Below are 20808 nucleotides of genomic sequence, written 5' to 3'. Positions count from 1 at the left end.
CTGCGGTAGCGTTGTCGCCTCACAGTAAGACGCTGTCCGGTTCGATTCTCAGCTAGCGTCCTCTGCGTGGAGACATGCGTGAATGGGCGTACCTTCGTTGAAGGTTGTGCGTCAGGGTTGGTAACTCGGCATGTAAAAATCAACTACCAATCATTAGCGGACCGGAGTTACGCTGTGGCGACCCCTAAAAGCCGAAAGACACAACAACATTTCCTTACTCTTCCTTCTTCATTCACCTCCTTACTTCTATTCATTTCTCTTCCCAGGCTTTTTCTCTAAATATACCACAGGCCTGCTTTTCTCTCATTTCATATTGCAATTCCTGTTTGTATTGTAGTTGTATTCCTTAACTATTAAATCATTGTCATATAAATTGTATTCTTTCTTAGCCAACATTTTCATATTATGTCTGCTTTGGTATAATTATTTAAACTGTACTTGCTTTTTGTATTATTTTTAACGACTGTAAAATTATTGTTCTTAAAATGTTTTGCAATATTTTGGAGCTTTTCTTCCCAGGCTTCCACTGAAAATTGGCTCCTACCCAGTCGGACTTTCCCAGCAATCAAATGTCAGTAAATAGATAAATCATTCCTTGATGGTACATGCAGTATCTTAACAGAATACTAGTTCAGTTCCACTTTTACTTATCCATTTTATACCACATAGTTTAAGCTTATGTTTTTTAAACATATACAAGTCTATTTTTTATGCAATTACAGATCACCACCAGTGTCATGATAAATTTTAGTGGACACTTTGTGAGATTCATAAAGAATCTCACTGCAGACACTAAGAGCTGCAGGCAAAAGGGGATGTTTCCATGATGATGGGAAATGTGATTTAGAGACATGCTAGCCACAATTATCAGTTTATTTGCATGTCTCTGAATTGTGTGGTGTTACTACTAATGATAATAATCACTTTACTGTGGTCATCACCTCTGGTGGCTCATGCATCACTTTGGCACATAAACCACCCCCCCCCCCCATTCAATCTCCCATACACACACAAACCTCTTTCCTGTCCCTGAATTTACAGATAATTCCTGACATATCCTCATATCTTTCCCCTTGCCCCTAGTAAATTTATGAATGACTACAGTTAGTCAATAACATCAGACATTAGAGTCATGTTGTTCTTATTCTGCTTAACTTTTTTTGTATCCTAAGTACAAGCAACCACCAACAGCATATGTAGATTTTTCATCTGGCCCTTCAAGGACAGCATCACAACTCAGTACTAACTAACTAACCCAAATTTGCTACCAATAAAGCAAATTTGTACACCTATTGCAAGCATTTTTAATGTATAAACTGACAAACTTGCAATCTTCCCCCTTCTTTACCATTAGGCAGACAAAATAGACTGCCATGTATAATGTGAGACCCTGCTAAACTGCCACCCATCTTTGAACACCTATCTAATCAAACTTCACTGTGTAAACCAAAGATTTTGAGCAATGACCCCATGCTTATGGAAATCATTACTGCATTTCAAATCCATTTCCTTATTCCAAAACATTCCATGCCTAACTCAAAGAATAATTTATATTTAATGAAGCCATAATTAAATTCCTTGTAATGGGTAGCCTCCCAGAAAACACGCACCCTCATATTACTTTATCAGACTAACTCCGGACAGCTAATACTTCACATGGTAAACCCTGCCAATAATTACTTACCCAAAGTAACTTAATTCACCTTTCTGCTATTCCTTATTTCCACTAATTAGCATATATTCCTCTAGAAGCACTGGTGTAAATATTATAATTATGATGAAAATTTGGAATTTCTGAAAAGTACTGCAATGACACCAATAATTTTTTTGGCCACACTATATATCTTCAGCTGTATGGCTTTGTGCAATATGATAATAAATGAATTCTTGTTTCAGCAATATTATATTATCTTGTTTAATACAGATACAGTCATTCTGTTTATTATTTACTTCCAAGGTTAACCTACAAATGGTCCATCTGGTTCAGCATTTCACTTTGATTAACCAATTAAAATAAAATTAAAATATAAAAAAGGAACTGGCACTGTAATTACAGGACAAGCAAATAAATATTAGAAAGCAAAACTGGCTTAACATTACTTTCAAGGAAAGCTCCCCTTTATTATGTAAAGACTATAATTTTTAATTCCAAGTAGTCATACCTGATAATAACTTGTTAAGAGAAACATGTTTTTTTCATTAGTCATTCATACTGTTAAACTTAGACTGCAGGTAAACATCATCAAGTGACCCTCACCTCTTGTTACATAGCTATCTATGAAGTTAGTACTACTTACAGATCTTTTTTTTATATAATGTTATTTCATGGATTGTAGGTTAGCAGTTGCTGTAGTTGAAGCAGTTTATTTCATTTGGTGTCCAAGTATCTCTTTATAGACCCATCATATGTTAAAGCAAAACTTTACTGGTTTTTCACCAGGTCACTACCAATCTGAAGAATCTTTAAAACCCAGGTATGATTTGTTTCTTTAAAGGGGTATATATAAAAAATTGTCAAACCTTCACGTTTTTAAAGCATAGCATACTATTTTGAACATGCACTATAATAATGCTCATATGAAGTAACGGCTTCACACACACACACACACACACACACACACACACACACACACACACACACACACACACACACACACACACACAAATACACCCCATTTCCTCCATTCAAAAGCTCTGAGTCCCATTCAAATCGCACACAAGAAAAGTGTACCTGAGTGAATTCAACTCACTCGGGATGCAGAGTCCCATTCTCCATTCAAAATAACTAGCCAGTTCCTCATGCAAAAGTCCCGTTTCCTCCATTCTCAGCACCAGAATGCCAAGCACGCATATGTGTGCTGCCTCTAGCTTGTTCTGAGCATGCACAGACTGCAGACCTTGCAGTCCGATCCCCTTCCAGTCTATGCAGTTGTAACCGCATACACGTCTGGGGCATCTGTAGACTACTGCCTTCTTTCCGAATTAGGACTGGTTAAACAGCAGTCCAAATTCAAGTTTCCGAGCATGCATGCATGGAGTTCTGGGATGTTTTTTAGTTTGGCTTTCGTTTTTGTACAGCTGGGGAGGTTGCAGTCCTGCAGTCCAGTAGCACGAGTCGCCACTGCCATTAAGGATATGTTTTTGGCCTTATCAGACACCACCAGGACCTGCTCTCTGTTAATAGTTGTTGGGTATGCTAGTAAGTATTTCATGGGGGGGGTGAAGTTTGAGCTGATAGTATTTCATGGGGGGGGGGGGTGAAGTTTGAGCTGAATTGGTCAGCCAGCAAATTTGCTATATTACTCTGCTCAGTGAAGGTGGCACCATTAACCAGAAGTTTGGCACACTGATGTGTGCTGCTTTTGAGGTTTTTCACATAGTTATAGAAGGCCTTGTGGTTGTCTTTAGCCTGTGAGAATATCTTGACCTTGTAATTGGCCTTGATGAACTCAGTTAGTCCTCTTAATTTCCTGTTTAGTTTAATTAGAGTTCATACCATTATGGGAGTTGCTCTTCCTGATTTTAGCCATTACTTTTTCTTTTTGTTATATACCCTGTTAAAAATAGGATTCCACCAGTGTGGTTTGTTTTTAGAGTTTGTTTTGAGCTTACTTCTAAGACACAGCAACCTCAGTAGAACCATTTACATGGTTGTACAGGGTCTCTTTAAACAAGTCCACGTACGTTGCTGTGAACATGGTGTTGGTAGGGGCACTGATCTTTAATGACTACTGCTACATTATACTTCTGTGGAAGGTTAACATTTTCTACTAGCAAAGGAGTGTTTCATAAGAGCTTCACCATAAAATATTGCAATATTTCACTACAATTTACATACAGCATACTCTGTTAAGCACTAAACATACCTGGCTGCAGCTTGAAGGTGCTGCAAATTCTCCATAAAAAATAAGCGAGCAAGATCTTTCTTTTGGGCTTCCTAATCAAAACGGTTAGAAAAATATGGTTAGCAACACATTTATGAGTGCAGTAGGAAAAGACACATAAAGGATAATAATTTTAAATTTATCAGAGTTCAAATATTCTGCTTTTTTACCTTTTTTGTTAAAGCAAAAATATGGAATCTGGTTGCAGAAAAAAAATTATTTTGCATACTTCATGAATACTACTGCTGTAGTGATCTCAACATTGAATCCCAATTCTTCCACTGCTATACAAGATCACCTCTCAGTACCAAAAGCTTCAAATTCGGATGTTATTTTTTACTCTTACAAATACCCTACACCCTTCACCACTCTTTAAGCATAGTTTGTATACTGGCATTTTCCTTGCTTTTACCAAACAGAACAACATCAGTATTAAAAATTTACTGTTATGTATACACATTAATATAATGAACTCACATCTACATTTATTGTGAAATATATTTATTTATTTATGCAAGTTTGTTAACCAGGGTAGTGGACTGAATCAGACAGACCAAAAATACACATGTCGCTGATGCTGTATGTTTTTCTTAGATCGTATGTCATTAGTAACGTATCATAATATCCATTTTCACTTAGTAAAATTAAGCCGCGGTGGTACAGCGGTAGCATTGTTGCCTCACAGCAAGAGATTCTCCTGTTGGATTCGCAGCTGGAGTGCCTTCTGTGTGGAATCTGCATGTCCTCCCCGCAGTCGAGTAGCCTCCGAAAGACATGCGTGAATGGGCATGCTTCGCTGAAGGTTGGGCATTGGGCTGGGAACTCAGCACCATAAAAATTGACTGTCAATCATTAGAGGACCGGAGTTCCACTGTGGCAACCCCTAACCGGGAAAAGCCGAAAAGACAAACAAAAGACAAACATTCATACAATTCTTCAATTACCTCTTATTGTCATATAAAGGTACTATCTTAACTCACTGTGTATTTCTATATGTATCATCATGTCTGTGTCTGAAAAATGTGTGTATGCAGAAGCACCCAGAAGCGTGTGTATTTAAATATACCCACACACACTTATAATGCCTTTCAATGAATGCATTTTCATTGAATCACAAATCATTAAAAACAATTCACTGAAAACTCATTTTGTTGAAGCACAACTCACAGAACAGTGTAGAAGGCTACAATCACTGTTACTGTGATTTAGCTTCACAGAATTATAGGGCAAGTGTGGTTAGAAAACGTCGCCAGTACCTGCCCTCACTTTTGTACTCCCCATACTTAAAAGCTTGTGATTGTGTGCCAGCAGTGATTCACTGTCACTGTTTGGTCATTTCACTTTTCTCTATGGTTGTGTAACTGTGGTGTTAGTATAATTAAGTAAGACAGTGTTGGGCAACTCCTGAAAAAAAAAAAAAAAAGGAAAAAAATTAATTTAATTCAACAAAAGTGTGTGTGTGTGTGTGTGTGTGTGTGTGTGTGTGTGTGTGTGTGTGTGTCTATATATGGGTCTATAGTATATATTCAAAGCTTCAAAATATCGAACCTCATATGTTCGACAACATATGAGCGAAACTTAAAACCTGGAATATATAATAAAAAAGTAAAAAAAAAAAAAAAAAACCTTACCTTAACTCTGAGCAGGGGGGCAAGCTCCCCTGCACCCCCCGCCAACTTAAATATAGCAACTCCGAGACCGCACTTCAGTGCAGAAAAGGGAAATTTTCCCATTCTGCACGTACAGAGCCATTGCCTTTCACCTTCAAACTTTTCAAAGTTTGCTCATATGATGTTGACCATATGACATTCGAACTTGGAAACGTTCAGCAATTTAATAGGAATGATATATATATATATATATATACACACACACACACACACACACACACACACATACATGTGTACATATATATTATGTATATGCAGAGAGTGAAGATCCTGCATGCTTGGAGGAAGGGGTCTTTGCCTCATCTCCAACCCTAGAATTAAAAAAAACTACATTTATTTTTGGTTAAAAAAAATCACAAATATTACACTGTTGGTCCAGAGGAAAAAAAAACTAACTGGTTTTCCAGGCCTTTTGTTTAGGTATTGGGGGTGGTACTTCGGTAGATGAGCACTGTTCTGAGATGCAGGGAATCAAGTTTACTTGTCTTGTGAAGTCTGTCTTTTTTTTTTTTTTGTATTTTTCATATGGCAAGTCCATGAACTCAGCAGCTGTCACTCACGTTACATAAAAAGTCTTGCTCACAAAGTTGTCAGTAGCTCAACACTCAAAGATCAGAAGATTGTGAGTTTGTCTGTCAGTTAGCTGAGATGACTAAAGCTTTGGCATGTTATTGAAGTTTTTCCTGGTCCATGGGCAATAAGAATAGTACACATCTGTTTACTAGGTAGACCCACTGGACACACAGTCCTTCCTGAAATTCAGGGCCAACCCAGCCACAATATCTGCTTATGTGACTTGTTAGGATCACACAGTGGGCAAATCAGGGTTGAGGAAATCAAGCCCTTCACCACAGGAACTACAGCTCATAGCATTAACCCTTCCCGCCACCTAGTCCACTGCTAGCCAGTTACATTTGCCTACTGTGTGACCTTGAGCAGGTCACTTTACCAGACAGTGCACTGCGGCAATTGGGAATCTAGGCTACACACTTTAATAGACTCATGGACTACATACCTGATAACTACCTATAAATCTATGAATCTAAGCCTGTCAGCGACTTCTGTGATCCTGGTAAATGTATCCTCTACAGTGCAGGTTGCTTTTTTTGTCAATTGATAAGCATGTATTCCCACATATAGATATACTACATGACTGCTGTCTTATGTCTTCTTTACATGGGTATTCAAATGCTTACATTCAAACAATGGACAGAAATTAAATAAAACACAAGTGAACAATAAAATAATTATAAAAAAATATTAGGGCAGGTGAGTTAAAGCTTAATATGGCAAGAAATTACTATTCTTTAATAAAATTATTAAAAGTTAAAATTGCTTCATCAAACCTGTCTATAGATATGATTCCTCAGGGACATCCTAAAGGAAGTTTCATAGTTACTTGATAAAATCAGTAAGGTAGCCAGTGCCACACGACTGGGGCGAGGTACACAAAGACAGTTTACCTGAACTCTCCATCAGAGTCACGCTGAATCATGCAGCACCAGGACTTCTTTCAGATAAATGGGATCCAGACTGTGCAGGGTTCTGTAAGTCAGAAGTAACATATAGCACTAGCCAGGATCCAGTTAAGATCCTACATCAGAGGGGAATTATGCAGATAAGTGAATGGCTGTATAATAATCTCACTGTGGAATTCTGCACTCCTGCAAGCATGCCAAGGCTGTATCTGAGATTCCACAGTACAGAGTATTAAAATAGCTCATGCAGGATTATACCAGTAAATGTACCACTGTAGCCAAGTCCAAAAATGGAATACGGTTCTGGATTTGAGCAATATTCCTCATATGGAAATAAGACGTCTTTACAACAGCTGACACCTAGGCCTTCAGTGCCATTTTTAATCAAGAGTAACTCCAAGACCACAAACCTGTGAGATGGTTTCAGTCTACTGTCTCACATATAATAACCAGAAGATATGAGGAAGGGGAGAAGGAAATACAGTTATCTGTACTTGCACTGCCTCGGTGTTCATGGCATGGTGCTTTGAATGGCTAGATGACATCCACTGAAGGACCAATTCAGGCAGTATTCTAAGGTAGTAAAATCTGGCACTGGCTCATGAGTGAAAGGCAACTATGTAGATCATCAGCCGATGAGTGATATGAGATAAGCCTCCTTTAATTGGGCTCCCTATGGGGGAAACATATACACAGTGAATAGCAATGATGCCAGAACTAAACCCTGCAGCACTTCACTATCTAGAGAGTAATTACTGGAAACATTTAGTTCAGGTACTACCCTCTGAGACAGACCCAAGTAATAAGAAGCAAACAATTTGAGCACAACACCTGAAAAGACACAATAACCCCTAGGCATTCAACTAGAGTGCCATGATCCATAGTAACCAACTCAGCCATAAGATCACACAGGACTACAATGCAATACAGCTTTTTACCTCTAGTCATAAGGACGTTACTAACTACCTGAATTAAGTATTAGTACTGTGTTGATCAAAATCATGACCAACAAGGGTTAAAGAGATCACAAGATACTAAAGAAGACTACATCTGGAAATACTTGACTTTCTCAATATTTTCTAAAAAAAAATAAACTCAAAGGAAGGGTAATAATATTTCAAAAGATCCAGATTAAAAGTTTTTTTGAGACTCAGGGGTAATAAAAGCCTTTTTTAATTTTGATGGAAAATTTCCCACTTCCAGTCTCAAAAAAACAACAAAATAAAGAGAGTCTGGACCTAGTGAATCAAGGCAATATTTTGCCAAGACACACTGTACCAGGATCCAGTCTACAGTGAATAATATTGTGAGATATAACAACATTCACAACCTCCTTACAGTTGGTACAGACACTAACATAAATGTGATGTAACACCTTTTATTGGACCAATATAGGTTTTGGAATTACTAAAGATTTCAGGCTAGCACAAGCCTTTCATCACCTCCTGATATGCTAGCCAAAAAGGTAGTTCCAGTGTCTTTGTGTTTTCTGTCAGTGGTCCAATACGACATTTCTTATTTTTTTTCTCTGTATAGTTGTTATTGGAAGTAAATACAAACCAAACAAACTTGGGCAAATCCACACTGATACTCATGCAGCTCTCGATGTTTGCACTACTGGTGAAAGCCTGCCTGAACTTACCAACATTAATTGCAAAAAAAAAAAATGTGGCTTCTTCACATTTAGAGAAGAAAAAGTTCTACAAGTGGTAATACTGCCAAGCTGAATATCTTGCTCACAATTTAAAAGACCATAGCAGAATAATTTGATGCAGCAAAAAACTTAGTGGACAAACACACTGCCTTCTTACATGACATTTCTGTCTACTACAAGGCATAACATTCAATCAAACTAATCTTGTCTCAGCAGGCTACACCTACTTTACCACAGTTACAACTATTGCCCCAGTCTTTGCATTATCAGACCGGGGCTCTCACTACAGTCTGGGGTTACAGATACTGAGCACCAGTGAAAGCATAATGATATAGTATCCTCAGCGCTGTACCCATTCATAAGCTGGTCAAGTATGGGCATCAAATGTCACTACTCATGTCACACAAACTCCTGCAACTTATCAATCCTGTATCAGGTGAAATAAATAGCTATTTTCCCAGCCTGAGGAGAACCAGGTAATGGTCAGTCCAACAGACCGTTTCCACTACCAAATCTCTGGTTTCCAAACTCAGAGTAAACATCAAGTCCAGTGCATGTCCAATTCTATTTTTGGCAGTGGTAAACACCTGACTTAAGTTAGAAATTTCAAAAAGACTAAGTAGTTCCATGGTCATCTTGCAGGTTTCATCCCCAACCCATGTATTAACATCTCCAAGGGCAAGCTGATTTGGAGATTCGTGAAACAGGTCAACAAGTAAATCAACAAGCTCCAAGATATCAGGGTGGATGGTAAATAATGAGATATCTGCACTTCACTCCTTCATATACAGTATACTCAGAAGTGTTGGCTGAACCAACATCTACTTGATACAAGCGAAGCTCTGTCTTTTTATATGGCAACATTACCATCAGTTTTGTCCAAAGTAGGTCAGTGAATAACTTAGAGAGCTGAAGGAATGGGAGCTGCAAAACATGGTCTGTTGTTCTCATCTAACCAGATCTCAGTGATAAATTCCAGACTTCCCATCTGGAGCAAATGAAGAATAATTTCCTGCTTATTCCTGACTGGCCTGGCACTCACTAACATAGTCTACATAGAAACATAAAAGGCATCAAACTTGCTTAGCAGTCAGAAATGGTTTTCTAACACCCAAGATACCACCACTATGCAAACAAATTCTGTCAAACTGGCATTTCATTCTGGGGGTTGTATCTAGTAATGCTTGTTCCAACAAGCTCACCCAGACCAGGGTATCCAAGAAAAAATGCCACATTTCCTTTCTATCCTCAGATGCTTCTTGGAATACCAGGTCTCCTACATCTCAGTGAGAACAGGAGATCTTGCAGCTCACCTGAATCAAGGTAAAGTTCACTGTTCTCATGGTTTTCACAATCATGTGGACATTTTTTTGCCATAGCCCTGTCACTGCTCCCACAGGCATTGCACATGAAAAGCATCAGGCATGGTCAGCAGTATGTATCATCAAAGTTACAGACTATGACTTTAATTACATTTTCTTTTTATGCCCTCCACTGAGCCACTTTTGATATTGTAAGTAGTAATGACATGAGCTGTACCTATGGATCTATAGTCTGGACTGAGACATGTTTCAGTAGCCCCTGTGTCTTTGTCATATGAAGTCTGATGTTTGGCACCACTACATTAGAAATGACAAACGTTTGCTGAGACCTTGTCCCATTTTTGCCACAGCCATCATAACTGATGCTGCCAACTATTGACTTATAGCCTGCATTCTGGGGCAGGTATGATACCTCAGATAAAAGATAAGTTTTGTATTAGGACCAGCTGTGATATACACAAATTTACAGTAATCCATTCAGGCGCCAACATCCTAAGCCTGTTGTAGAAAATTAAACATCTGTTCCTAAATGGGGATTACAAAAAAATAAATCATCTGGCTAAGGCAACACGGGAATTTGCTGAAACCTTAGACGATCAACTGCCATAGTCAATCATTTTGTGAGGATTCTGAGTAAAAAGGGCTACACAAGATGAACAGCTCCGAACTAGAACTGGTGTGGAACTACTCAAAGTTTTAGATATTTCCAACTATCTTTTTGCATGAGTGCAAAGACAAGCATCTAAGAGTTTTTGCTTACCACATAAATGCAGATACTAAGCAGTAAGCATTCAAAATTCAGAATGTCTTTGCCATTATATATATATATATATATATATATATATATATATATATATATATATATATATATCTACAGATCTAGAATAGAAAAACATTGCTCCTGTTCTTTGGAAATAATGGATGAATCTGCATGAAGCCTAAAGCTAAATCTTTTTGTTGAGTTGCTGAGCTAAATTTGAACACTAGGCTGGATCTGTTGCTAAACTTTACTACATAAGAATTTATAACAATTTAGAATACTCATTGTTCTGTTTCAAAAAAGACTCAAGTTTTCGGCAAATTTGAGATTTCCTCTTAATAGAACTAGACAAAATTGGAAGTGAATGTCTGTTTTGGAGTTGCACAAAATATTTTAAACCTTGTAGTGATATGCTTCTTGTGGGCTTTAGGCATGAATCTTTTCCTGCTTGTGTTCTTGCTGTTGTCATCTTTGTTACTGCATTCTTAAAGGAAGATTTTTTAAGAGCACAGTGTTTTTAAAGCACTGGGAAGTTGGTACTAGATGAAACATTTATTTCACAAATGTGGTCTTGCCCTTTTTTCCAGAAGGGATAGAATACCCCAGAGTGACTTGACCAGTAATGGATCTGAGACAACAGACACACCAATCACAACTTTAACTCGACATTATCAAGGTTCAGCCATAATCTGAGTTAGGCATGTCTTCATATAGCTGAAGTGCTTACATTATACCATTTGCTACACTGTAAGCTAATGTTATCATATTGGTGTCTGTTCTGTATTTAACAGCAATTAATCTAGGGCTTTACTCCTAGCCTCAGACACAGAAACAGCACACCAGTGGCAATGGCTTCCTGGTACAGTACAATGACAGTGAATCATGTATGTGGGACCTCAGAAGTCTCACTGTCAAAGTTGCTAAGTTAAACACCCTTTTTAGCCAGACTGTCTCTGATTCTCTACTCCTTGCTGGGGGTGGCTTAACAATGTCAAAATGTTCTTTTGTTTAATGGTGCAAGAAGCTGATCATTGCTGTTAGGTTTATACTTTTAAATGGATCTGGCTGGTCTGGTAGAACTGCATATGCTAATACAGCATCCCTTTTTAAGAGTTAGGTGTCACTGACATGATTGTAATAAAATGCTGGAAGGAATACACTGAGGTGGTATTACCCAAGGCTGGTGTTTTTTTAAATCATAATAATGACTTTTTGCATCACAAGGCATGTCTCTCTCATTAACTGGAAAGTTTTCTCAAATGATATGTCTTCAGGTAATGAACCAGTCAAAGTGGAAAGCTGTCATCCACATCCATGCCATGTCCCAAATGAAATGCCTTTTTTAGAGCACTGTGGCCAGGATGAACTTGTTTTCTTTCAAGTACAAGACAAATTATCTTTAGGAGTAAGTGGTTAGGCACAAAAGGAAAGTTTGAAAGAGGAATATGTCACCTTAATCTTATATCTAACTATTTCTCAGTCCATAGTAAAATGTGCGCAAAGTGCTCCGACAAGATTCAAAATAAAATACACAGATATCTCAGATATAAATAGAACAAAATAGTATTCTCATAAAATGGTTAACATAGCCTCATGGTATGTAAATGGCTTACAGGACACTAAAAAGAAAAAGCTAGTCATGCATCTCATTTATAATTCAAGAACTGATATAACCTTTCTGCAGGAAACACACATGACTATGGAACAATGGGACAAGGGTACTGAAAAAAATTCTACATGGATTAAGAAAATAATAGCAGCTGGAGACAGTACTTCAACAAGAGGGACAGCTATAATAATCAAGAAATCATTTGATGTAATATCATTAATTATAACTACGATGTTAAAGGAAGATGGTACTAGTTTATAACCTTACTGCCAACTCACAAGAATCCTGTATTACTGTGTAATGTTTATGGGCCATGTAACTACCAACTCGATTTCTTAATTGAATTATATAATTTGCTAAATATATATCCAAATTACTCGATTATAATTGGGGGGACTGGAATATAACTATTAATCCACTAAACGATAGGTCAAATAAAAATCATACTCAACCTCTCCAAGCCACAACATTCCTATCAGAACTAATTGAGGACTTCAACTTAATAGATCCATTTGAACTAAACAATACAGACACTCAAGGTACTAGATGCACTTATTTTTCCACATATCATAAAACCTGGTCTAGGATTGACATGTTTTTGATTTCTCAAGGCTTGGCACATCATGAAGTGAGCTATAACACAGAACCTAGATCTTTATCAGATCACTCTAAAATAAATCTAAAAATAACACATAACAAGGTGGGGTATAAAATACACAATACAGCAAACTGGACATTAAATACAAATTTGCTGAAAAATAAAGAGGTAGAACAAGAGATTAAATCTCTATTGCAATTAAATGAAGATTTTTTTAAGTGGCGAGATTCCTCTGGACATTCATTGGGCAGCCTTTAAAGTTACGGCTAGGGATACTTTCATCCAAAAGGCATCATATTTTAAAAAACAAAGAAGAGAAAATATAGAGCAATTAGAAAGCAAGCTAAGACTGCTTGAAACTGTGCTACAAAAACAGTAATCCTACTACTGAGAAGCAAATAGCAAGCGTACAGAAACAAATGAGATTATAACACAACAATTCTCGTTTACAGAACTCAGAATTTCACATAAATATGCAGAATGGGCACAAACACCTTCAAAAATGTTAGCAAGAATTATCAACATAAAGAACCCCCATTGTAAAATACAAGAAATAAAATATAAAGACAAGACGTATAGATCTGATATTGAAATAATTGGGGTTTTTGAAGAAATATTTCAAAACATATATGGCCCACAACAGTATATTAATAAGAACCTATTTCAGTCCTTTGCAAATAACTTAGAATTTCCCAAGGTTAATGAATCCCATGTCAAAAACCTTAAAAGCTTAATAACACAAGAGGAAATTAGTAGGGCTATTGATAAAATAAAACCTGGAAAAGCTCCTGGCCCTGATGGATATGTAACAGAATTCTATAAACACTTTAAGTCTCAAGTCACACCGATACTTTTAAAACTATACAACTACATTATACATGTTGGGATATCGGACCTATATATAAACAACTCCAAAACTGTGCTTATTCCAAAACCAAATACAGATTCCCACAAACCCAAATAATTATAGACCTATAGCTTTGATTAATCTGGACATTTAAGATTTTCTCAACGATTATAGCTCAAAGAATACAAAAGGTAGCTCCAGTCATAATATCACCGGAACAACTAGGTTTTATAAGTCATAGACAAGTTAAGGATAACACATTAACTATAGATGCTCTAACCCATTTATGTGCTAAGGACAAATCTCCAAAATATGCATTATCTGTCGACACAACAAAAGCCTTTGACAGAGTAAATCAGAATTTTTTACTTTTTATACTGTATAAATTTGGATTCCCTAAGGAATATATAAAAATGATCAAAACATTATATACTAAAGCAACTACTACCCTTTATATTAATAAGAAAACCTCTAAACCAATACAAATAGTTAATGGAACAAGACAAGGTTACCCACTTTCCCCATATTTGTTTAATCTGTATATAGAAGAAACACTACTACTGCAAATTACTCAGAGAACATACCATCATCTTCTATGTCTCCAACATCCAAATTAAATACACAGCATTTGCGGATGATTTTAATATCTACTTTCAATATCCAAATACTGATTTAAATAAAATACTATTGTCTATAGATGCTTTTTTCCATGGTATCCAACTATGAGATTAATCCCAGGAAATCAATCATATATCCAACTAATCCAATAGGACAATAGAGTTTTACTTTCCGAAGACTAAGGTCAAAGTGCATACACTCTGAAATACTTGGGTATAAACTTTAGTCATGTAAAGCAGAATTGTTCAGTAACGATATTGGTAAAACATGGTACAATATAGTTGAGAGTATGAATAAATGGGAAAAGCTTAAACTATCTACTTTATCAAAAGCCTCAATTGTAAAAGTGAACATTCTACCTAAAATTTTATATCATCTCAATGCCATTTTTTATAAAAATACCAGTTACTTTCTTCAACAAAATGAAAGTTAGACTGGAAAAATTCATATGGTACCCAAAGTGTACGAGAATTAGCTATGGTAAGCTAATACTCACAAAAGAAAAAGGTGGCCTAGGCCTTCCTGACTTTCAGTTATACTATGGAATTATCAATGCAAGCCATATCGTACAGATAGCGAATTATGACCCAGTAGGGAATACATGGTATCCATTATGGATCATATTACTATATAGGGACATAACACAATATAAAATCAATCCAAAATTGATTCCCTTTATAAAACAGGAAACTCTTAAAACAATACAAATACATCCAATATTAATTAACAACTCTGAAATTTAAAAAAAAACTACTGATTTCAGTAAATTTAAAAGATACAGTTACTCTCCTGCAACCAATTCACAATAATCCAGATATAAAACTAGCAAACAATATGATAAATCTGGACAACTTTCCTTTAATAACAATTATACAGTTTGGGATTTTTATCAAATAAGAAATCTTTCATTGGAAGATATCACAAACTTAGTCAAAGGCAGTAAAAAAATATAACCTGATAATTAAACAAATCATATATCTAGTAAACATTCTAACCAAAGATATCAAAGTAGTCGAGCAAGAAGATAAGTTAGCACAACAAATTATAAAAATGCTATTAAGTAAAAAGAAAATGATATCAAACACTTATAAATTGATAGCAACTATTAAATACCAAAACACTATCATCTTTTCAAATTTTTGGGATAGGAAGGACAACACCATAACAGATAACCAAAAGGAGGTAGCTATGAAAAACATTATAAAACTGACCCCATATAAAAAGTTAATATATACACAACTCATGATTGTTAACAATGCATACTTCACACCTGTGCATCTTAAATTTAACCCATCCAAGTCACCATATTGTCCGTTTTGCCCAAATAAAGAAGCAGACATCCTTCATATATTCTGGAGCTGTAAAACAGTATATAAGCTATGGTGTTCACTTAGAATTCTATTAGAGAAATCAGGACACTCAAAATTTACGCTCTCATGGCAAACAGCTGTACTCCATTTATTTAAGGGTAATATTAACAAGTTATCTAAACATATCATAATAACACTTTGCACTCTGATGAAAGCTTATATAGCAAAAAACTGGATCGATAGATGAAAATTAACCTGGTTAGAATACAAAAGTGTAGCAAAAAAACACATATTAGCCAAAAAACTATATACAAAAAGTCAGAGAAATCAAATATATTATCAAGAGTACTGTAAAACATTAATTGAAATACTCTCTTAATAGTCTGGTATAGTCTATGTATTTTAAGGATAGTAAACATTACTGCTGGAATCAAACCTGCTACTAAAAGTACTGCAGTACATTAACTGATATCTTGTCATGATTAGTATGTAAATACTATGTACATAAGGATTGTAAGCACACTACTCTGTTGAGATTAGCAACGAAAATAAGTAAGGTGGCATATATGTATATACGTTTTTATTTTAGTAGAATAGAATGTTATCATATTATAGGTTGATGTTATGCATATATTATAGCTCACAGTAGTAAAGTTGGTATAATAAATATGCCATATGAAAAACGTTTAGATGAACTTGTAATTTAATTATATCAGTGTGATAATACTATGGTTTTCTACAAAATATGAATGTTATTAGCATAATGGGCAATAACTATCATTACATGTTTATGAATGTACAATGTAACATCAACTGTACCACATGTAATTGTCTTGTTATTCTTTATGTTTTGTTTTTATACCAGAAAAGTTTTCAATAAAAAGATATTTGATAAAAAAGAAAAAAAAAAGACAAATTATCTGACATGGACATAAACCCAAGGCAACTGTGTTGCTATTTACTCTGCCCTCAGATAAATTAATGAATGAATGAGTGCAGATTCTTGGGTTCAGAGAATCTGTGTATGCTTGTCTACCTGCATCTCTTTAACCACTTTCTAAACTTCTTCACCAAAGCGATTGTCATGTTATCAAAATAATAGTAGGGTGCACATTAGTAAATAAAGTGTGTGAACCAACAGCCATAACACAGTGTTCTGCATAACTATTTGAAGGTCTTCTGACACTCACTGGCACACCATGAACATTCTCCTATCTGACAAAGGTAAACTAACTTTGCCAACCTTTTAACATACTGAAATGTATTGACCATAAGACAAAAGGGGTTCTTAACAGTATCAAACGTCTGTTCAAGGATTCTTGGGACTTTTTGTCCAAAGTTACGAATGACCTGTATAGTAATAAACTAGTTCTTGTCACCATAGATATACAAGACTTGTTTTCTGTGATCCCACATAGTATCGGGGTTGAATGGTTTTATGAATACTTGAGTTTCCATACCCCTCTTCACCATAACAAGTCTGAATTACTCAGGACTTTGATGGAAATTGTCCTTGAAAACAACTTTTTGGTGTTGAAATCAGGTCAGATTTAGGCAAAAGAAAGGAGTAGCGATGGAGGTTGCATGTGCTTCCCATCTTTGCCAATATACTACTGGAAACATTGGGAGAAGAAATTTCTTCTCAAATCAGAATTCCAGAAAAGTTCATATGTATGCTTCCTTGATGATCTTATACTATTTTGGAATGATAGCCTTGAAAGGTTAGACCAATTTTTTGATTACTTACATTCAACTACAGACTCTTAAATATACTATGGACATACAGGGTGATAAAGTTAATTATTTATATGAGACTTCATAAAAAAACAAGAAAAATTGTGGTTTTCAAAAACCCACTTATTCAAATTCGCTATTACATTTTAATAGCTTGCACCCTATTCATCAAAAGAAAACACTAGTCAAAAGGCAATGTGTTAGACTTGCCTGTATGGTATCGAATGATAATGAATTTCAGATTGAAAGTGAAAAATTGAGAACTATGTTAGATTGGAGAGGTTCTCATAATATGTTTTTATCAGATTTATTTAGTGATGTTTTGGCAAAGAGAACCACAGGTTATTTTAAGCCCTTACTGGGAAATGTTCATGATGACAGACTATCTAGGGAGTCAATTATGACAACTAATACACAGCAACCTCTATACAAAAAAGCATGTATTTTATCTTTCAACACACAATGTTATGATATTCCTTCAATTTTATTAAGAAAATTGGAGTATATTTGGACCAAAACACCTTGTCCATTGTTGGAAGCCCATATTACAGTGTACAAAAAGATATATGTTTTAAGATGCTACTCGAGCATGGTAAGTCCACTGATAATGGAAAAATGAGTAGATGTGGATGTTGTTCACAATGTAAATATATTTTGGAAGGATCTGAAGTTATCTTGGCTAATTATGGGGCAGTAACCATTAACCATAAATATTACTGTGAGAGCAAGTGGGTGATATATTTAGCCCTATGTCAGATTTGTAATGCATTTTATATATGGAAAACTGTTAAACGCTTTAGAACCAGAATTTACCAACATTTATATGGGATCAGAAGGAAAGATGAATGTAATGCTTTGTATAAGCATCTCAAGAACAATCACACCTACTCATTCAAGTTTACAGTGATAGATCATGTAGGCAAAGGAAGATTTTTTTTAGAATTTCAAGAACTTAAATGGCAGTTAAAAACAGATGTCACTACAAGTTTGTTATATGTGTATATAATTTGTACATTATACAGCAACAGGAATGTTTATTCATGTGTTTTTAAACCATTTCATTGTACTAAACTATATATTTTAATTGTCAGATTGACATTAGTAAATTTATTTATTCACTTGTTTGTAGCTAAATTTTGCAACTGTGTTTTATTAATATATGGTTCATTAGGTATCTAGTACATTATTTCACTGAAGTTTTTAAGCAGTAATTTACAAACTTTTTCAGCACAAGGTGCACTCTTGATGAATGTGTTTTAAAATTATTTTTGTTAATTGATCAATTAAAAAATGGGAAGGATTTGCAGTGTATTTAAATGAAGTGCATTATGTAATCTTTATTGTGAAGACGTCCATATTACTGAGAACAAGAGCACTAAATGGTTGAGTAAAAACATTATTTTATTACTATGCTGCTGTGTCCTGTGCATTTATTTCCAGTGTGTTGGTTTGTGGTTTGAAGTCTTGTACTTCTGAGTCACACATATGTGTAGTGAGTGAACTTGTCATGATACTGTGGATCTTATGTGTGGGATCACCAAACCCATGCACACTACAAATGAGACAACATGCTCTAGTCTGTTTCATCTGGTTATAAAAGAAGCCTAAAAATGGATAACTGTGTGTGTACACACACACACACACACACACACACACACACACACACACACACACATATTATTTTAAGGAGAGATCACAGGCTGTGTCCACACTAACAGAGGTTGTTTTGGCCAGGACATCAGTAAAATTCTCCGACATCTCAGTAGGTGGGGTTTCATAGGATGTATGAACATGGCAAATGAAGGCCACAGTAATCAATTAGAATTGTTTTATGGAAATGGTGGTAATTCAGGATGGAGTGCAACAATATCAATGGAAATTTTCAGTTCATTGGAGGTTGTAGGAAATGATGAATTAATGTTACAGTTGCTTCAAGTACAAAATGAAGTACCAGAAAACAAGGTGGGCAGTAGTTCCATAGATTTATTACAACAGGAGGATTGGAACCTGTTAGCTGATAAGCATAAGTTGTCAACTAATAGGAATTCAACACATGCCTAGGAAGTACAACCATGCTTGTCAAATTTGACAAATGCAGGCAGAGTAAGTAGGAATGTTATATGTTCAATGACAATGTTAACAAAGCCTAATGAGAAGAGGCAAGAGAAAAAGAGGTTGCCTACTAGACAATTCTTTGTCTAGAAGAAGTGTCTCAGTACTGCATATTTATGACATAGGCATGGGCAGGAGTCCCACTGCAATGGGTACTTTCTTAGAATTTTGCCATTTCACATCAGTGAGGTTTAGAAAAGCAAATATTTTACAATCATTCATGTGGGTGGACAGCAAACTTCTGACTATGAATGAAACTTTAGATGATCTTTATTTACTTCAATCTTCCACTTAGGCATGCAGTTACGGTATTCATGAGAAATGAAAGGGTGCTGTTGTATACTGTTGTTGAATGGCTACAAGAAAATTGCAGAGAGATGATTCCAAATAGGGAAATCAAGTTTGGGTTGGGGAAGGGGGACTGGAGATATAAAGACAGTCTTTGGATTCGGGATGCATAGTACAACATTTCCAAATATAGTTCATTCAGATCAAGTTACAGGGGGTTATGGTTTACTTAGGTCTAAATGCAGAAGTCTGTCTCATCCTAGCTGTGGATGTGACAAAAAGAAGTAATGGTTATGTTTTCATTTTGTGCATTCAGGTGTGGACTGGAAAGACCGAGACAAGTGTATTGTTTGGAAGTAGGACCCTGATAAGCAGAATGTCCATGTAGCAGGCATAATATAAAGAAATGGGGGGGCTTCTGAAATCTGAGTGGAAAATGAAGAAGCAGGACACAAAATAGAAAACACAGATGTTTTAAAGAGGACTGGAGGTAAACAGGAAGGGAAGAGCAGGAGTTGTGGTGGGTGGAAGGAGATATCAAAGAGGTGTGCAATTTTTACACTCAAAGAAAGTAAACACAGAGTTAGTGGTGCATTATGGAAGGCCATAGACATTCAGAATAAGTATGATGAGTAAACTTACATAGTGAGTCTAGTTAAGGTTCCCACATAGCACACATTTGGTAATAAAGCATATACATAATAAGTACAAGCACAAAAGGAAGGTGTAAAATCAGATCTGAAGTAGTTTACTTCATTTGATCTTCTACCTTAGGGCTTCGGATCCATAATGGATCCGACACAGCCGCATAGCTAGCATCTTTGATCTGAGCTCTCAGTTCCTCCCCTTACCAATAATGCCCCCTGTCTCCTTCCTCCCTTCGGATGTCATTTGCAGCTGATACAGCAAGCAGTGTGGTCCGAG

At 35.9% G+C, this 20808-nt stretch overlaps 1 protein-coding gene across 1 annotated transcript in view; it reads right to left on the bottom strand.

Moving 5' to 3' along the window:
* The window catches only part of FHDC1 (FH2 domain containing 1), a 1772510-nt gene that overhangs the window by 575878 nt on the left and 1175824 nt on the right, over positions 1 to 20808 (bottom strand). The window contains exon 10 of the mRNA XM_044062462.1: positions 3867 to 3937. Within this exon, the coding sequence (XP_043918397.1) occupies positions 3867 to 3937 (71 nt within the window). The remainder of the gene's footprint in view (positions 1 to 3866; positions 3938 to 20808) is intronic.

Source organism: Protopterus annectens, chromosome 2.part1 (genome assembly GCF_019279795.1).
Source record: "Protopterus annectens isolate FY-2018-M chromosome 2.part1, PAN1.0, whole genome shotgun sequence".
Classification (NCBI taxonomy): Eukaryota; Metazoa; Chordata; order Ceratodontiformes; family Protopteridae; genus Protopterus; species Protopterus annectens.
The sequence above is the reverse complement of the archived record's forward strand: the minus strand, read 5'-3'. Positions and strand labels throughout refer to the sequence as shown.